An 18,504-nucleotide genomic window follows, 5' to 3' on the forward strand; every position below is an offset into this window, starting at 1 on the left:
AAAGAAAAGAAAAGAAAAAAAAGGAACATTTTGCTTCTATGGTTCAGAATTTTGGGACTCTCCCGTTCTGTTATCCGTGAAAGAAATAATACTAACTAGTAAGAAAAGCTGATTACCAAAGTAGGCTGAGCACCTCATCTGGATTTTAGTGCAGATATTTTTTTTTCGATTTGTTTAATAATAGTAAGCACATACTTGTACTATTATTGATTACTACAGATACAGAGAGAGAAAAGGTGAGATTAAGTACAGAAGGGATTATCAATATCCATATCAATTCAATCAAGTAGAGAATCAAAAGGGGATGTTTTTAACCGATTCCGAGGTTAAAGAAAGAAGACAGACCCTCGTGAAACATTCTTGAAGATATCACCAATGGAGGTCCCTTTGCCACTGCAGAAACCATTGAGTTGTAGAGCAGTGGTTAATGGTAGAACCCACATCAAGATCACGCCTTTTTGGGGATTCCTGCCTCATAGAACCACAAGCTTGTTGTCTTCCCAAGTAAAACTTTGCTTCTCACTCACTGTTTTATTTACTTAAAATGCTACTATCGTGAGCAAATTTCCCCTGTTAACTATGGTAGTGATGCTAGGGGTTCATATTAGCATTTAATATGTGCTTGTGTGTGTGCATGTCTTGATGTTTGGTTACTCGTTGCTTTTATGCGTAAGCAGAGATAGAGCTTGTCCTGTATCAATCAGAGGCTCAAAATGATATCTTGAGTAGAACCCTTTTGTATAAGGTAGTGATTATTGATTGGATTGCACTTTTTTTTTTTTATAATCAGTCTTGATGGGAATTAGAACCGATTCATGTCTCTTTAAGGCTAGTGTGTTCGCCTCCTCCCCCTCCCCCTTCCTCCTCTCTCTTTCTCTCTTTCACACACACACAAACACAAACTGAGTACTTTGCCGCTGATCATGATGACATTCTAGCTGTGGAAGATGGCCTGGGGAGGGGTGGCTTTACCACTTGAGCTAAAGCTTACTCTTTTCTAGGCGTAGTTTAGTGGCCACTTTTCATTAACATTTTTTGTATGCATATATGCTGTCTCACAAACTGTTAAAAGGGTTTGTCTTTGTATTGTTTCTTGGTAGGCATATGTTTCTGGTCAGTTCGTTCTATTTGGTTGTGTGCCCTTTGAGGCAGAACCAGTTGTCTGTTAATACTTATAAGACTTTGTTCAATGCTACATCAATAGCAGTTTCATTATTTCTGTCAAATTCTGGTAGCTTTTTGTGTACATTGTGGATTATAGTGGACTTGCTGCGTTGATATATTTTATCCTATCTGATGCATTTGTTATAGTCTTCTTTATGGAGCAAGGACTATGGGGTAGCTCACATTTCGCATCGAATCACTGCAAGTGCAGGTTGGTTGCTTTCATTTTTAAGTTTCCATTGAACGTCTTGGACTTGAGCTATTTCTCTAATTTTCTTAATATTTACTTGAATGTTGCATTGTGTAGATTTTTCTAGAAGAAGACAAAGAAGAACACCAACTCCTAGAACTCAAGACTCTACACCAAAAGGGTTTGTGCCAAGAACACAGCCAGGGACAAGCAGCCAGAGAAGAGATCAGAAAAACAATGGGCAGAAAGAAAGTCAGAGTAACTTGCCACCCAAGGATCTTGGGACTGCAAACAAAAATAGAATTGACCTCAAACAAACCAGTGAAGAACAGGATGATGACATTGAACAAGCAAAGGAGGAAGATTATGAAAATGAAATTGACAATGTTGTTGAAGAGGACTGGCCAAGCCGGAAACCACCACTTGATGCTGAAATGAGCAAGTTGACAGAAAATGGAAGAATTAGATCTGGTAATAAGGACCTAACTGAGACAAATGAAGTAAGAGGAGTTGCAAAGGAAAATGAAGTTGACGGTCATTTGAGTGGAATTGCTTTAGAAGATCAGCCATTTGATGTTATCACAAGTAATAAGCCCGTCGAAATTGATGACCCAAAACAGCAAGACACAATTAAGAAAAATGATGTAAACCAGATCGGGAGTACTCGAATTGTCAAATATATGAGTGAAGATGAATTCTTGAAACCAGAGCAAAAGGAGAAGGATGATTCTTCTCTAAGGTTAAGGATGGAAATGGAAGCAAATTTACGCAAACATGCATTGGAAAGGCTTGCTGAAGAAAATTTTGAGAAAGGAAACAGATTATTCTGTTATCCTGAATTGGTAAAACCTGATCAAGATATAGAAGTGTTCCTCAATAGAAGTCTATCCACATTGAGTAATGAACCTGACGTACTGATAATGGGAGCCTTTAATGACTGGCGATGGAAATCTTTTACTACGAAGTTGGATAAGACAAGTCTCAATGGTGATTGGTGGGCTTGCCAGGTCCATGTTCCTAAGGAAGCATACAAGATAGATTTTGTGTTCTACAATGGAAAAGATGTCTATGATAATAATGACAAAAAAGATTTCTGCATTACTGTTGAAGGTGGTATGACTGTTCCTGAGTTTGAAGATTTCTTGCTTGAGGAGAAACGCAAGGAGTTGGAGAAACTTGCGAAGGAGGAAGCTGAAAGGAAAAGACATGAAGAAGAACAGAAGCGCATAGAAGCAGAGAAAGCTGCACGTGAGGCTGATAGAGCGCAGGCAAGAGAGGAGGCTGCAAGGAGACAGGAAATGTTGAAAGAGTGGATAAAAAAGGCTGCGAAGTCTGTTGATGATGTCTGGCACATAGAACCTAGCGATTTTAAAGGTGGGGACAAGGTCAGGTTGTTCTATAAAAAGAGCTCAGGTCCATTGATTCAGGCTGAGGAGTTATGGCTGCATGGAGGTCACAATAAGTGGAAGGATGGGCTGTCCATCTCAACAAAGCTTGCCAGATCTGAGAGGAAAAGTGGAGATTGGTGGTATGCTGAAAGTAAGTATGATATCCTATGTGATTTGAATGATCAATGATGCATGTTGGTATTCATGATAGAGTATGATATGAAGATTCTTTTTGTCAAGTAAAATGTTTACCTTACATAAGAAGTGCTTCATCTGATTTGATTTCTAGTTTGTTAGGACTTGGGGAATCGGTACTTAGACTGGGTAGAGCTAGTCTTTTGAAGGATAAAATTGGATTCCATCAATATTGATTTCTTTGAGAGAATCTCATTTCTTGAAGTGATAATATGAACTTGTTTATCAGAGTTCATGCAGATTCTTCTGAAGCTGAAAGTTATGTTATGGAATTTATCATGAATCTCTGAAATTCTTCCTATTCGGAGATCTACAGTTGTGCACTATTTGTTGGAGATTTCTTTGTGCATCTTTTACTGAATTTTTGCGTTTATGATAAACACTTCAATTTTTTTTTTAATAATTACTTGAACCATTTTTTTACTTGCAGAGACATAATATATTATTTGCAACAGATGTTTGTATCTCTGAAAACTTCATGCACTTCTTCTTCAGCTTTCTTTTTCCATTGATGTTGCAATTTTATCTGATCTATTTTTATTTTGTTTACAGTTGTTGTGCCTAATCGTGCCCTTGTCTTGGACTGGGTTTTTGCTGATGGTCCACCTCACCAAGCAAGGGTTTACGATAACAATGATAGGCAGGATTTCCGTGCTATTGTTCCACGGCGTGTTCCTGAGGATCACTATTGGGTTGAAGAAGAGCATCAGATATACCAAAATCTCCAAGAGGAGAGACGGATCAGAGAGGAGGCCATCCGTGCTAAGGTTGATGTTTTGAAAAATATATTCAAAAGATGTTGTCAAAATGGCACCTTGATTTCAATTCTTTATGATGCAAAATTGATGGAGTAGAGAAATTCTTTTCTAACTGCTGCCTGTGCCCTTCCAACCCCCCACCCCCCCCCCCAAAAAAAAAAAAAAAAAAAATCAGTCCAATTCAATTTTTCTTTATGGGAAAAATTTCTGTTGATATATCTAAATCTTAATCTCTCGTGATCTGCCATCTGTAGGCTGAGAAGACAGCATGGATGAAAGCAGAAACAAAGGAAAGAACTTTGAAAACATTTCTTTTATCTCAAAAGCATATTGTCTACACTGAACCTCTTGATGTCCAAGCTGGGAATGCTGCAACTGTTTTCTATAATCCTACCAACACAGTCTTGAATGGGAAGCCTGAAATTTGGTTCAGATTCTCATTCAATCGTTGGACTCACCGTATGGGTCCATTGCCACCACAGAGAATGTTGCCTGCTGATCAAAGTTCTCATGTTAAAGCAACTGGTGTGTATTTTTTGCTACTATGTACAGCGAGGAAGTATTTTTAGGTTTATTAGTTTTCTTTAACAGATTATTCTGTTTCCTGCTTGCATTTTGATATTTAACAAGGCTAGGCATTTTTCATCTGGGGAAGAACTGACTGAAGTCTTTGCTTCCCTAGATCAAAATTTTATTTAATTTGTTCTTTCAGAACCTTTCGGCAGACCTCTGTTTACCTTTTCTGCACATACATTTGCTCTGACCCAAGATAAGGTGGCTAATAGTCGTCTGTGATGTTTTGGATGCTTACAATACAAACTTATGATGTGTAACTAAAATTTCTGAATTGCATAAAACTTTTCTGCATAAAACTTTTCTGGAACGCAACCATGACAAATAAAAAAAGTAGCATCCTGTAAATTTTACATGCACAGTTTGGTAGAACCAATTCATGGCTTAGTAGGAAGATTAACAATAAGTGATGCATATCTGCAGCCACCTGTATTCATGATACATTGCGTGAATATGGATTCCATTTTCTCAGCACTCTTAAGACTATATACATGCTGGATGTATCTTTTATTCATTTGCAAGTAAACCTTGAATAAGAATACATCCAAAATAATATTCTTATGCCTTTTTCTTTCCCATAGTTAAGGTTCCTTTAGATGCATATATGATGGACTTTGTATTCTCTGAGAAAGAGGATGGTGGAATTTTTGACAACAAGAATGGCATGGACTATCACATACCTGTTATTGGAGGAGTTATCAAGGAACCCCCGATGCATATTGTGCATATTTCAGTTGAAATGGCTCCCATTGCAAAGGTTGGTTTCAAGGTTTTTTCAGATATGTCAAAAAGTGAACACAACACACTTGCTCATTTGTCCTTGATTAATTTCTCCAACTGTTATCAAGAAAGTAGTAACAGTTTCAACTGTTTCTTTCTCTGATATACTGATGGTTTGGGAGAAACTTCTTTTTTGTGATGCATGTGATTTGTACCATTTAGGATTGGTGTTGCAGTTGATTCATGCTTGTAATTTCAAAACCATTTTGATGAAGGCTGTGGTCATCTACTCATTTTTGCAATTTTCTCTATGCTTTAACAGGTGGGAGGCCTTGGTGATGTTGTCACTAGCCTTTCCCGTGCTGTACAGGATTTAAAACATAGTGTAGATGTTATCCTTCCGAAGTATGACTGTTTGAACTTTAGCCATGTAAGTTTTCATCTGTTTATATGGCTGGGTGTCATGTCTTCCTTACGGCTGTGAATAGTGGCCTGCAGATTCTATTTATTTACTTTTCTGATCTCTTAGTTTGATGGAATATTTCTTCCAATGTATTAAATGTGTACTTTTATGGATCAGTCATATTTTTTAAATGCCGTCATTGGGCAGTTGAAACAGTCTGACTATTGCAGTCATTGCAGTACTATGATGATTGCACATCATTGATTATTTCTAACTCAACAGAAGTCTTACTACACTAATATATAGACAGATGTATATTACACAATATTTCTGGATATTTGCTTCCTGAAATGTAGAGATCTAGTGCCTGATCCATTGTTCTGTATGACCAGTTCTCTTTTTATGCTAATATTGTTAGCCAATCAGGAAAACCATCTTAGATGTTATTTTTATAGGAAGTGCTTCCTCATAATCTGTTGGCTGAACTAGTAACCTTTTGCTCGAGAGCTGATTAGCTCTATGTCATTTGAACAGGTCAAGGATTTTCAGTTTCATAAAAGCTATTCTTGGGGTGGGACTGAAATTAAAGTTTGGTTTGGCAAGGTGGAAGGCCTCTCTGTCTACTTTTTGGAGCCTCAAAATGGGTAATTGCTGTAATACCCATACTCCTTTTTTTCTGTGGTCCCCTTGTTTAATTCTACTACGATTTTGCTGTATAGTGCAAACACTATTTAGGGAGTACTTGATGACCAGTAATATACTCAATATTTTAGCTTCTCTTGCTAAAATGCTTCCTGATTCTTTTTATTATTGTGGTACATTCAAATGTTCTTGATAAAATTAGTCTTTTGAGTTATTTGTAGGAAAGTTCTTTCTACACAAATCACATGACATGAAAGGTATTATGTTTCTTGATTTGTTCTTTGAAAAATGGGTAATTAATATGGGTAACTTGTATCCCAACTTATGGCCTCCTCATATCTTCTTATCCTTGAGAGGGCTTTACTTCCCTCTCTTATGTACCCATAGCTCTCACGAAAATCAATTGGTGTTGAAGTGCATGTTTCTTCTTGGCAGTTTCAAAATACAAAATGGAACTAAAGAGTTGGTCAAATTAGAAAAAAGTAATTACAACTAAATGGGGCTATTTTTTTTTTTCCATTGCAAGTAATTATACTAAGTATGTGGTCTTGGAATCTACATCTCAGTTGACCATTCAATTGATATGAGTCAACTCATCGTAGTTGATAGATCATTTAAGATGATAGCCTATCCCCGCCTTCATATTTTGCACTATAAACTCTTTCTTTCTGGAAATGTTATCCCTTAAAAGGTTGTTTCGGATCTTTAGGTTCTGATTGTCTCACAGAAAATAAGCTAAACAAGATAGAACAAATTTCTGGAAAAAACTGTATTAGTATAGCTGTCTCGTCTAAAATTTTTGACAGGAACACATAGAAGCTTTACTCAGTTTGAGAATTTGTTCCTGGTTGCCATATCATTGGAGAAATGGGAAACTTGGTATTTCCTTTTGCTTGGAAATTTATGTTTCCTGAAGTAATGTATTGTGTCTCTTCTTCTTTTGAGTTCTGAATCAACAGAGACGTGACTTTTTATTTAGATCCTTTCTTTCCTTATACATGTTCCAACAACTTGATTGCTACTACGAATTTGATGAACCTTGGCATGTGATTCCTTTACAATTTCATAATGAAGGTTTATATTATTTTGCCTATTTTGTGCATTTTATTGTAAGCTTCACTTATGTTATCATCTAGTAAAGAGGAGAACTTTTCATGCCATCTGTTTCTATCGTTTGAGTCTAGAGTTTTGCTTTGTTTCTGGATGTGCATGTTTGCTTTCTTCCTACAAGTAGAAGGGTAGATCAACTTCTAAGTTGTCTACCTGAGAAAATGAAATGGTGCAGTGAGTGAAGTCTTTATTATGAATTGATAATTGGCTAACTAATGTCAATTTGTTTGGTGCAGTTTGAGATTTCAGTTTCACTATGTTTTTAGATACATTTTTTCTATCGTTCTCTCTGAAATGTTGAGTGGGGAAAATCAACCTTATGAAGGATGATAAAAAAGAGAATGAAGTTGTTTCTCAGTTACCTCACATATTCAGTACAATTATACATCATATATGTTCTTTCCCTAGGTCTTTGTAAATTTGTTTAGGGGAAATGGCTGTTGTATTATACATTCATTTGCCTGTGGCAGGTTTTTTGGGAAAGGCTGTATATATGGTTGCCATAACGATGGTGAAAGATTTGGTTTCTTTTGTCATGTTGCTCTTGAGTTCCTTTTGCAAAGTGGATTCCATCCAGTAAGTCTAATTTTTCATAAAGTAACAGTCATTCACCATTAAGAAAATAAATTTTAGTTTTGTTCAGATCTGATGTATGAGTGGTTTGTTAAAGTACTATATCCAATTTCTCTGATCATGTTGATGAGTGATGCATTGTGTGAATGGAGGCACTTCTTGCGTATAGATTGCTCTGATATCTAAAAAGATGCACATAATCAGAGATGACTTTTCTGGAAAGCTTCTGAAAAGATGCACATATCTAAAAAGCTTCTGAAAAGAATACATTCTGGAAAAGCTGTTTCAAAGTTTAAAAGAGAGCACGTGTTGGCCCAAATGCTGAAGCCACTGTTCTCCAAAACTATATTTTTACTGTTGTTGCTGCCAATGTCACCTTCCCATTGACATGGAAAAAAATAACCTACAAGTTAGTAAAAAAATTATTTACACAGGACTTTTCCTGTTGAAGAACCATTTCTCAAGTTCAAAATAAAAAAAAAATATTTTAGAGGTAAAAGCTAAATGTGAATACCTTAAAACCAATTTTAGTTTGAACCAAGCTGGAGCCTACTTCTTTTGAGAAAACAAAGGAAGGTGTAATTAACTTCTGATGTTCTGATTTTGATTTTCATGTTAGTTCTTTGTAAAGGTACATAGAGTAAGTATATTCTTGCTATCTTCTTTTCCTTTCTCCTGGTGCTTCCATTTGTCCTCTCTGTCTGTCGAGCAGTAAAACCAATTTTTTAACTGTATAATATCCAAGAAATTTGTAGGCAGTACGTACAAAGGCCTGATTAGAGTACGTGCAAGGAACAAAATTGAGAGTCCATTGCTTTGATGACATTTACTGTTACTTTTGTTTTGACAGGACATTATTCATTGTCATGATTGGTCTAGTGCTCCAGTTGCATGGTTATTCAAAGAACAATATATGCACTATGGTCTTAGTAAAGCCCGCATTGTTTTCACAATACATAACCTCGAATTTGGAGCACATTTGATTGGCAAAGCAATGGCATACACTGATAAGGCTACAACTGTGAGTGCCTGATATACTCTATACTCATTTTCCAGCCTGTTAATGATTATATTCTTTACCTTCTGTTGCAATGAAAAAAGTTTCTTCAATCAGTATCACAGACGGCATAAGACTCTGAATGTGTCTTTTGCTTTAGGTCTCCCCCACTTATTCGCAGGAGGTCTCAGGAAATCCTGCAGTTGCTTCTCATCTTTACAAGTTCCATGGAATACTAAATGGCATTGACCCAGACATATGGGACCCTTATAATGATAAATTCATTCCTGTAAGTATTAAAATTTTTTGATCTTCTTTTTCCCTGCTTCTCTGGTACCTTCATTCATCTTTTTACCCATAATGGAGTAAAACTAAATCTATCTTGTTAAATTCCATTTTGTTATATCATTGACTTGTTATTTTATGGATGCCTGACTTTAGGAAGGTTATGGTATTTGCTACTTCAGTACTTTGTTCAACTTTTAGCAGATTTAGTGTGCCTTGCCGTCTAAATAACATCAACACCAATTGATATTGATCAATTATTTGGTACTGCTGGATATTTGCACTGGGGATAGGTTTTATCTAGTACAGAATGAGATACTTTTCTGGAGATGATGATAGAATTTAGAGCTTTGTGGAGCAGCAGGCTAGGGTAAGGCTACTGAAGGTACAAACAGAACTGAAGGAGACACTGTAAGATAAGAGATTAGTTACTGCTAAAAAACATTGTGTGTAATGAACTAAGCAGTCTGAGGTTTAATCTTGGTAGAAGCTAAAGGACGATAAGTGGCTCTATGGGAGTCTTTTTGTGCATGTCCTGTATATTTCAGCTGCTCTTAGATGATCTAGATGACTTTCTGCTTTCTTGAACGAATCAATTGAAATGTTCTTTGTGCTTTGCATAAAATTTTGGTCCCCTTTTGCAGCTATTTAATCTTCTTACTTTCGATTCTATGGAGCTATAATTTGTTTAATGAGCAAATTCTAGTTTTTGATAGGCTAAATCTGCAGCATTGATGTTATCATCCATCATAACTAATGCATGAAGAGTGCTCTAGTACTGTGGTTTCTTAAGCTTCAATTTGTGATATGCTCTTGCGAAGGGGTAAGTTTTCCATATGTTAATTGGGGCCCAAGCATTCCAAATTTGTGTTTGATATGTGTTTGAATGCTCTATGCATTATGTGACTGCCTAGTATGTTGCTGGCTCTATATGTTGATTATGCCTATGAAGACAATGTTTGGTCACTTACTGCAAATTTTTGGGTTTCCTTATGTAAAGAAGAAATAAATTAATTGAGGAAACATTTAAGAGGAGGAGAATTTCCATAGAGGACCTCAAATGTTTTTTTTAAACTTTTTTGAGTCTCCAGCCATGGTCTGACAATATACCATAAAAGGGAGGCCATTTTTTGAAACTAGAAAATTCTCTCCTGTCTAAATTTGTATAATGCTAATGCATTACTAATTATTGCAGGTATCTTACACTTCAGAAAATGTTATTGAAGGCAAAAGGGCTGCTAAAGAAGTTTTGCAGCAGAAGCTTGGCTTGAAAAGGGCAGACCTGCCTCTGGTAGGAATTATCAGTCGTTTGACTCACCAGAAAGGGATCCACCTAATAAAACATGCAATTTGGCGCACTTTGGACCGCGGTGGACAGGTTTTTTGCTTCTTACTTCCTTCTCCGGTTGCTCATAGGGTTCAAATTTAACTGATTGCTTACCCTGCATGTGATTGTTCGAGGATTGCATTTGACTCTTCACCAGATATGAATCTATACCATGGACTTTTGTAGTTTCCTAACAACAATGAATTTTTTTAGTTTTGACGTGTTGTTGGTATCAATCTAAACTTGCCCTTTAGCCTACTTTTTGTATATTCACATGTGATGTCAACTTACCTGTGTAGCTCTATCTGGGTGGTTTGGAGCATTGGGTGGATAAATGAGCTGTATGATTGTGAAGTAAATCATACTAAAATGACCATAATGTGCATATACATCGATGAGTTGAAAGTTCTGATGCTTGTTTCCAATTAGGAAGTGGTTGATATGTTAACCCTGTATTTGGTGTTTTAACGGACTATGGTGCAGGTTGTCCTGCTGGGTTCGGCTCCTGACCCACGCATCCAAAATGATTTTGTTAATTTGGCAAATCAATTGCATTCTTCTCATAATGACCGTGCACGCCTTTGCCTGACCTACGATGAACCTCTGTCTCACTTGGTATTCACTTGTGGAACTTCCTCTCCAGTTTCACATATATTTTCCAGTTGCACTTGTATTAAATGGTTCATTTGAAATTGCAGATTTATGCTGGTGCAGATTTCATTTTGGTCCCTTCAATTTTTGAGCCATGTGGACTCACTCAACTTACAGCAATGAGATATGGTTCGATCCCTGTTGTTCGTAAAACTGGAGGTGTGTGGATAAATTCTGGTCTTCTGATATTTCTGGTGATAGAAAATAGTGACTTTAATCTGTTACCTTTTCTTTTTGCTGAATCCTTGTGTTTGGGAGGTTTCTTTTTCTGTTGTTTTTTTTTTTTCTGAAAGTTATTATTGAACTGAGCCACCAAGCTTTGGCTCAGTGGACACCAAAAAGAGATCAAGTCCCTCTTTGGGTTGTAGGTTGGGGGTTCGAAACGCACCTGCAGTGAAAAAAATTCAAAGGAGGTGCCAGAGCACTCCTTTGGTTTAGTCGGGTCTGTACAGCTGCTAGCTTCTTATACAGCCTCTTTTAGGCTCCCTCTCCCTGTAGAATATGATAGATTAGGTTGTAGGTATGTTATCGTTGCAGCAAAAAAAAAAAAAAAAAAAAAAGTTATTATAGAACTGTCTATTGCATTCTAGGAGTTCAGTCGAAAGTTTTTGCGACTCTATTATGATTAGGATATTGCTCTCTCAGAAACTTTGCCCAACAAATTTCTATTCAAATGGAACTGCTATGCCACCATGATATTTTTTGGTTCGTCTAAAGTTCTGCTCTATTTTTTCTTTTTTCTCTTTCTTTTTCATCTTTGAATTTAATCTCCTAAAAGAAATTTTGCTGTACGGCATAGTTTTGGAAGATTAGGACAAAAAGAAAGCAGGAGAAAAGAAAAGAGAATCTTGCTGAATCATTACCCATCTTGTTTGGGTGTTCACTAACAAGATGTGGCCTTGTAGGACAAGAGTAGACGTGCAGTGATCCCATTTCTGCTCTTTTATTCCTTCACTAAACAAGTAAGAGTGAAAGTGGCAGGCTTTCTCTTCAAATAACTTTTCTTTCCTCCCAAATGAGCTGCAAATGTGTAAAGGATCTCTACACCAGCAGCACAAAAAATTTCAAGGCAAGACTTTTCACAGTTAGGATGTCTTGCAAATTGCTGTTGCAAACCTCATCTATTCCATTGTTTTTTTTCTTTTAAATTTTCTTTGAAACTGATAATTTTCTAATTTCAGTGAAAGGGCCAATCATTTTAAATAACAATCATCTTGAGTTTAACAAGTTGTAAAATGTGCTTTTCCCTGAATCAAATGAAGCAAATTTGGTTTGAACTGGCGACTTGCATGTATAATGAGATCTCTGTTGTGCCAATTTGAATGTTGTCCTTTTATGGCCACAAGAATTTTGCCTCTGTCATATGTCCACTAGTTGTGTGACATCACCTGCAGCTTGTAATCCACCTTGAGGTTCCCTAGCATAATTTCCCAAATCTGGAATTCTGGGTACTCCCACTGTGAGGTATTTAGGCAATGTGTCAGATCATATTTAAGCTTTTCAAGTGACTAAATTCATTTCCTTCTATGTCATGAAACTTTACTAGAACTGGAATGTTGAGTTCCTTAATCTGCATTTATGGCAGTTTTTGATCTTGGATTTTATTTTACATTGACTGTCTTTTCACTGCATCATTCTAGGGCTTTACGACACTGTATTTGATGTTGACCATGACAAAGAAAGAGCACAAGCTTGTGCTTTGGAACCAAATGGATTCAGTTTTGATGGAGCAGATGCTGCTGGCATTGATTACGCACTCAATAGGTAAAATTAATCCGATCCTATTGGGTTGGAGTCCAAATTTGGCACTCATTCCTGCAGTGATAGTATGCCTATTTTCTTCATATAAATGGGAATAGTTAGATCCTTTTTCTCTTTACTTCCTTTTGGAACTTCGTGGGCCAGTCAGAAAGATTAGGCAAGACAATTCTAATGTTTGAGCGTCCAAGTGCTGTCGTAAAATGCTCTACGATTTTTATTTCCATATCAAAAAATGGAACAAGAAAAAATAGTAAAGGAAACTATGCTGTGGGAACAGAAATGTGTTTAAGGGAAAGATAGGAAGCAAGAAATAAGGGGCATACTTAATTGCTAGTTAACTTGGTTATGAGATGTAACTTGCTTCCTGTTTCTGTTTCTCAGAGCTTTGTCTGCTTGGTATGATGGCCGAGACTGGTTCAATTCGTTGTGCAAACGAGTAATGGAGCAAGACTGGTCTTGGAATCGCCCTGCTCTTGATTACTTGGAGCTCTATCATGCGGCTCTAAAGTGAAACAAGAAATAGTGAGATGGTTCAACCTGCAGAGTGGGATGGGCAAACGGTTTAGTACAGAGAGATGGATGTACAGTTGAATACTGGCTCCTGGTCTAGTTTTGCTTCAACACAGACAGCAATGTAGGGCTGCATATAATTCCATTTACTCTAAATAAAGCAAAGGCAGTGCCAGTTGAAATTATGGATGTGGTTCCTGCAAGTTGTGCAGCATACAGGAACACAGCTGAGGTCAGATAATGTAGTCTTAGTACATGGTACATATTATTTATCAACAATCCAAGAACGACAAAGTTTTTTGGGGGCATCATTACGAGAAGGGTGGCAAATTATTGAGGAGAAGTTTGACGTTGCCATTTTGAGCTTGATTTCAGAAATGGGATTAACAATATCGATTTGTACAGAGATTGAGAAATTTTTTTTTTTTCTGTTCCTCTACCAAAAAACGAAAAAAATGTTCTTTTTTTTGTTTCTTGGTGTTAATGTTGAGAGTTCGTGTTGGTGGCACCAGTCATTCTAAGGTTTTGACCGGATAAAAAGTTGGCAGGCATGAAATGTAGATTTGCAGCCTTCGTTTCCTCTATGGCCCCCAAGGTTCTACTTTCTTCTGCACTTCATTTGTCAAATGCTGTAGACTTTAGAGTTGCTCTTAAGTTCCCATTTCTACACCCACTTTGCCAGTAGTCTCCCACCTTCATGAATATCAGCTTAATGGGGTTGGCACTTGGCACTCTAATCTTTCCCAGAATATTATCATTTCCAAAAACACTTTTCCAAATATTGTCCAAAGAAATTTGATAGCCCACATTTCCTCCCCGTGGAGAAATTGTTATCTATCCTTTTCTTGACTTTTAGCGTCTTTCCCCATCAATCAATCAGCACGATTCATCATGACACGACGAAGAAGCATGTGTTGTCCACAAACATGAAACCTCAATTGCACCAAATGGTCAATAATCTTCTCTGATTCAATCATTTATGCGTTTTTGCTAGATTTTCTTGCCTTTTCCTTTTCCCTTTTTTTTGTTATTTTTTGGGTTGTATGCTAGATTTACTTTCGCGGTGTGCTGTCTGATACGATTTATCTACATGCACGTACGACATAATGCAGCAACCAGAAAAACGGGGGAAAAAAAAAGAAGAGGGTGCAATAGAGATGTTCAAACAGAGAATTAGATTGTAAACACCTGATGGAGTGGACTAAAAAACATTGAAAGAGATTAAAGGTGGATGGGTACATGGCAAAATCTAAATTTGAAGTGACATGAGAGAATATATCAAAGAGTGAATAATTAACAGAATCATCCAAGAATGTCGTGCGAGCACAATGGCAGAACCTGAGAAGGTTAATGCTTCTTAGTCATGAGCATTGATAATACATATATATTGGGCAATCGAATCTTTACTGATATATATATTGGGGTAGTCCGAATCTTACTGATACATGTTTGAGTGATCGAATCTTAGTTTATTAACCTCATAAACTTTCAAGTAATAGAAAGTTTTGGCTAGCACTGAAGCGACCAACTCTGTGTGAAAATGATAGTTGTGATTTGTGAAGTTGACTGTTGACAGAAGTTGGCATATTCAGTGGACGATTTCTCTATTGCCTTTAAGGGGCTCCCACCTTTTCTCTTTGCATACTTCTATATGTTATGATGACGAGAAAGGATGAATCTATATCTTTATGTTATGGTGACCAGAAAGGATAAATCTGTGTTAATGTTGTCCACGAAAATCAAGTTAGTAGTAGATAGTACGTGTTGTGCTAAATTAATGAAATGGTTACTGTGATTAACAAAACAATGAGTTGGTGCGCTTTGATTATTTACAGTTAATGTGATGCATCTTGGCTCTTGGGTGTGGTAGTAATGAACAAAAATGAAGATAACTTTCTTAGGAAAAAGCTGTGATGCTGAACCAGTTAACTGTATCTATCAAAATTTAGTTTAAATTCTCTGGAAGTTTGGCTGGACTCTCATCAGTTTCGAACTTGAACAAGCATTTGCTGTAAATCAATTGAGAAGCTTATTTTCTTGCATGCGCTAAATTAAGCCGTGCTTTAGGCTTATCAATCGTGCTTGAACTGGGAGCTTTTAACTGAGTTTTTATCGTGTAATTTCGAGTCAAGTACGTAGTAACTTTGCTCATTTTACACTTTAATTACCTAAAAACGTTTTATCCACCCCATCTTTTTAAGATCTAACACTAAAATAGAAATACTGATGTTAAATGTATCTCAATTTCGAATCAAACTCCAAAACCTTTCAAGCGAGTGATATGTCTTCATTGATGTTACATGTACTTCCAGGTAGTAGGTGTAACTTCGAGGCTTTGAGGGAAGGTGAAATTAGTGTCTACTGTACGTGTATACACTAGTTAAGTAGTGATAGGGTGAGAGCATAAGCCAGTGGGACAGAGATGTTTAGGTATGACATGAAGAGCATTTGTCTGAGCTCATTTGCATGTAGATTAATTTGGTTCATGAAAGCTAGTGGGCATCTTGTGTCATTGAGTATGACTCATGAGGCAGGTTCAGTCATAGGGGACGCTCATTTGGTATTATTACTTGTTGGACCCAAAAGAAAGCTATATATATATGGCCCCTCAACGTCATTATCTCAAATTGTATTTACAAGCAATAGTAATTCTGCTTCTTCTTCTCCTCCTTTTTTTTTTTTCCAAAAATTTGAGGCACTACCTTGCTTATTTATAAGGGATAATCTCAGAAACCTCCCTTCAGGTTTCTAACAATTTCACTAAACTCCCCTCAGATTTGAAAAATTACACTTGCCTCCTTTGACATAGTAAAGTATCTATAATACCCTCGTCGAAAATTTTCCTTTTTTCTTTTCGATGCCGCATGCATGAACTTTAGACATGAATAGCTGATCCCAATATAAGGGGGGGGGGGGGGGGGGGAACACTCACACACACACATTCCACCATGGATATACATACTGTCTTGTTACCACCAGTTCTCAAATCAATGTTGCAAATGCATACAAGAACATTTTCACTCCAAAATCGCCATTAGAAAGGTGCCAGTGGACCACCTCTTTCACGAAAAGGAGAGGGAAAAAAAAAGGGAAAGAAAAGAAGTGCCACTTAATTAAGTGGCATAAACTGTTGTTTTTGCCTTGTTAAGGTTGTTCAGTGATAGAGATTTGAATGCTTTCTTTCACCATCTCAGTCCACAGATAACATAAAAAATGTTCGTCACAAATCATATTTAATATCACCTCGCTGTTAAGTGTCGACATGATTGAAAATTATTGGTAAACCAGTAGACAAAAATACAAATTGGGTAAGAGTCACTCAACTGCAAACATCCTCTAATTGCACTAGCATTTTCATGCACAAAAAAATGTTGAGCAAAGTTGACCCACACAACCTATTGTGATGTCTCCATCCATATAAAGGGTATCTTGCTGATCCAAAGTTGAGAAGACCCATCCTTCAACCCCTGTCCCCCCCCCCTGACATATAATTTCTACCACATTTTTTATGAAAATTCACAGTACCCTAGTTCACCTTCAGGTAAAAAAAAAAAAAAAAATCTAAACTTTGGAAATAATTTTTTAAAAAAAATTTGATTATGTGACCCTGTTCATTTCTCCTGGTATATGTTGTGCTGTCATATGAGCAACGCTATAATCCGAAAACTGAGGACTTTCTTGATGATAGTGTGAAATTTCTCCATCTCTATGAATCTAAGGCCTAATTAAGAAGCTGACTGAGCAATCATCTCAGCAAATAATCCAAAAACCCAGGAGCATTGAAGAATGAAGAGTAACTAATACTAGTTGAGATATATCCACAGCAGGGCCAGTAGTGATGGATCAAACCAAAACACACACACACACCACAAATCTCAATGCAGCATCAGCCAACCAAATGCTTTTACTGCATTAGCACCTTCTCCTAGGCACAAAAAGAAACTATAATTCATTTCATTTCATGGCTGGCCTTTCTCTGGTTTAATGCAAAGTCTTTTATTAACTACGACTAACTATGACTGAGAGTTGGATAAGGGCAGAGGGAAGAGAAGGCTGCCTGCTACAGAATTCAGTGTGAGGTTGGCTGCATCCACCAAGTGTTCTTTTCCACCTTACCCAATTACACACCAGACTTTTTTGATACTTCAGAGGAATTTATAGCCTTTGATAATGTCTATGTATTTAAGCACATTTATGGCCTTGTACTAAATTACTAATAACCTATTGCAATCAATGGATTCCATCAATGTCAACAGAAACCCAAAAAAAAAAAAAAAAAAAAAATCCCTGCATCAAGAGTGGGAAAAAATTGGTGCCACGACAGTTGGCTATATGGTCTTTCCTGTGCCTCCTCCTTATAAGTCCAGAATGCCCTTATCCTGATGCCCCTCACCACCGCTTCCCTAGTGTGTCTATCTCTTCTCTTGTCCCATATGGTAGCTACAACTTCCTGTGGGCGTTTTTAGACCCCTTTTTCGTACTACCAAGAAAGCAGCTTTCAATATCAAAACTGTTTCCAGTTACATGAGAAAGTGGTAGTATATATGAACCATAACATAAAGGTACAACAACAAATTGCGGGAACTGAGATTCTGATCCCTTTTCCTTTTTTTTTTTTCCCTTTAGCTCGGCTTTTTATTTATTTCAGTTACGTATTCTTCTGATCTGATCTGATGGCCAAGATAGTTCACAGCCCATGTCATTTACTAGTATATCTGTGGTGATTGTCTTTTTCCCACTGATACCGCAGGAGACTCGTTTTGAAGTCCCCTTGAAATCTGTGATTTATTTTGGAGTTTTGCATGCCAGAGAGGTGGTATTAGTTTCTGGGGCTAGCTAGCTCTCACAAAACTTCTTACTCCTACTTTTCTTTTTTGGTTGGTTCTGTGAAGAGGTGCACCAAAACCCGTTTCTTTCTTTCTCTTTTTTCATTTCCTATTTACCTGCTGAGCCAAAGCACATCAAGCTAGATTCCATCCTCACCCTCCTCCTGACCCATCACGCAAAAACCCAACCCTTCGGCCTATATATTTCATGTGTTTCGGTGGCGGTGGGGATATTGGGAATTCATCATTTCCCTATCCTTTTCTTGATGTTTTAGGTCTTAAAGTCTGAAGGGCTTTTGACAATGGCTGAGTTTGACACTGGGGGTGATGGAAAGGAGTCAATGTTGGAAGAACAAGATATGCAAGAAGAAGATGTGTGGGGAGCGATGAGGGAAAGAGACAGCTCAGGTTTGAAGTCCAGAAAAGCAAAG

The 18,504-nt window shown here is 37.1% G+C and overlaps 1 protein-coding gene across 1 annotated transcript; it reads left to right on the plus strand.

The window, feature by feature from the left end:
• The first annotated feature begins 38 nt into the window (after positions 1 to 38).
• Positions 39 to 13,826, plus strand: LOC113707870 (starch synthase 3, chloroplastic/amyloplastic-like). Its single transcript, XM_027230250.2, has 16 exons — positions 39 to 504; positions 1,312 to 1,375; positions 1,472 to 2,893; positions 3,490 to 3,704; positions 3,950 to 4,220; positions 4,850 to 5,025; positions 5,311 to 5,418; positions 5,926 to 6,035; positions 7,614 to 7,719; positions 8,567 to 8,737; positions 8,874 to 9,002; positions 10,194 to 10,376; positions 10,809 to 10,940; positions 11,024 to 11,135; positions 12,617 to 12,740; positions 13,119 to 13,826. The coding sequence occupies exons 1-16, from the start codon at positions 376 to 378 to the stop codon at positions 13,246 to 13,248; spliced, it is 3,582 nt and encodes a 1,193-aa protein (XP_027086051.2). The 5' UTR covers positions 39 to 375; the 3' UTR covers positions 13,249 to 13,826.
• The last annotated feature ends 4,678 nt before the right edge of the window (positions 13,827 to 18,504 follow it).

This window comes from Coffea arabica, chromosome 9c, assembly GCF_036785885.1.
Source record: "Coffea arabica cultivar ET-39 chromosome 9c, Coffea Arabica ET-39 HiFi, whole genome shotgun sequence".
In the NCBI taxonomy this organism is placed as follows: Eukaryota; Viridiplantae; Streptophyta; class Magnoliopsida; order Gentianales; family Rubiaceae; genus Coffea; species Coffea arabica.

Bases quoted from the DNA above. Each gene is read 5' to 3' on its own strand.
- LOC113707870 (XM_027230250.2), top strand. From the start codon at position 376: ATGGAGGTCCCTTTGCCACTGCAGAAACCATTGAGTTGTAGAGCAGTG. The intron at 9,003-10,193 runs GTAAGTATTAAA...TAATTATTGCAG, and splicing joins ATAATGATAAATTCATTCCT to GTATCTTACACTTCAGAAAA. The intron at 10,941-11,023 runs GTATTCACTTGT...TTGAAATTGCAG, and splicing joins ATGAACCTCTGTCTCACTTG to ATTTATGCTGGTGCAGATTT.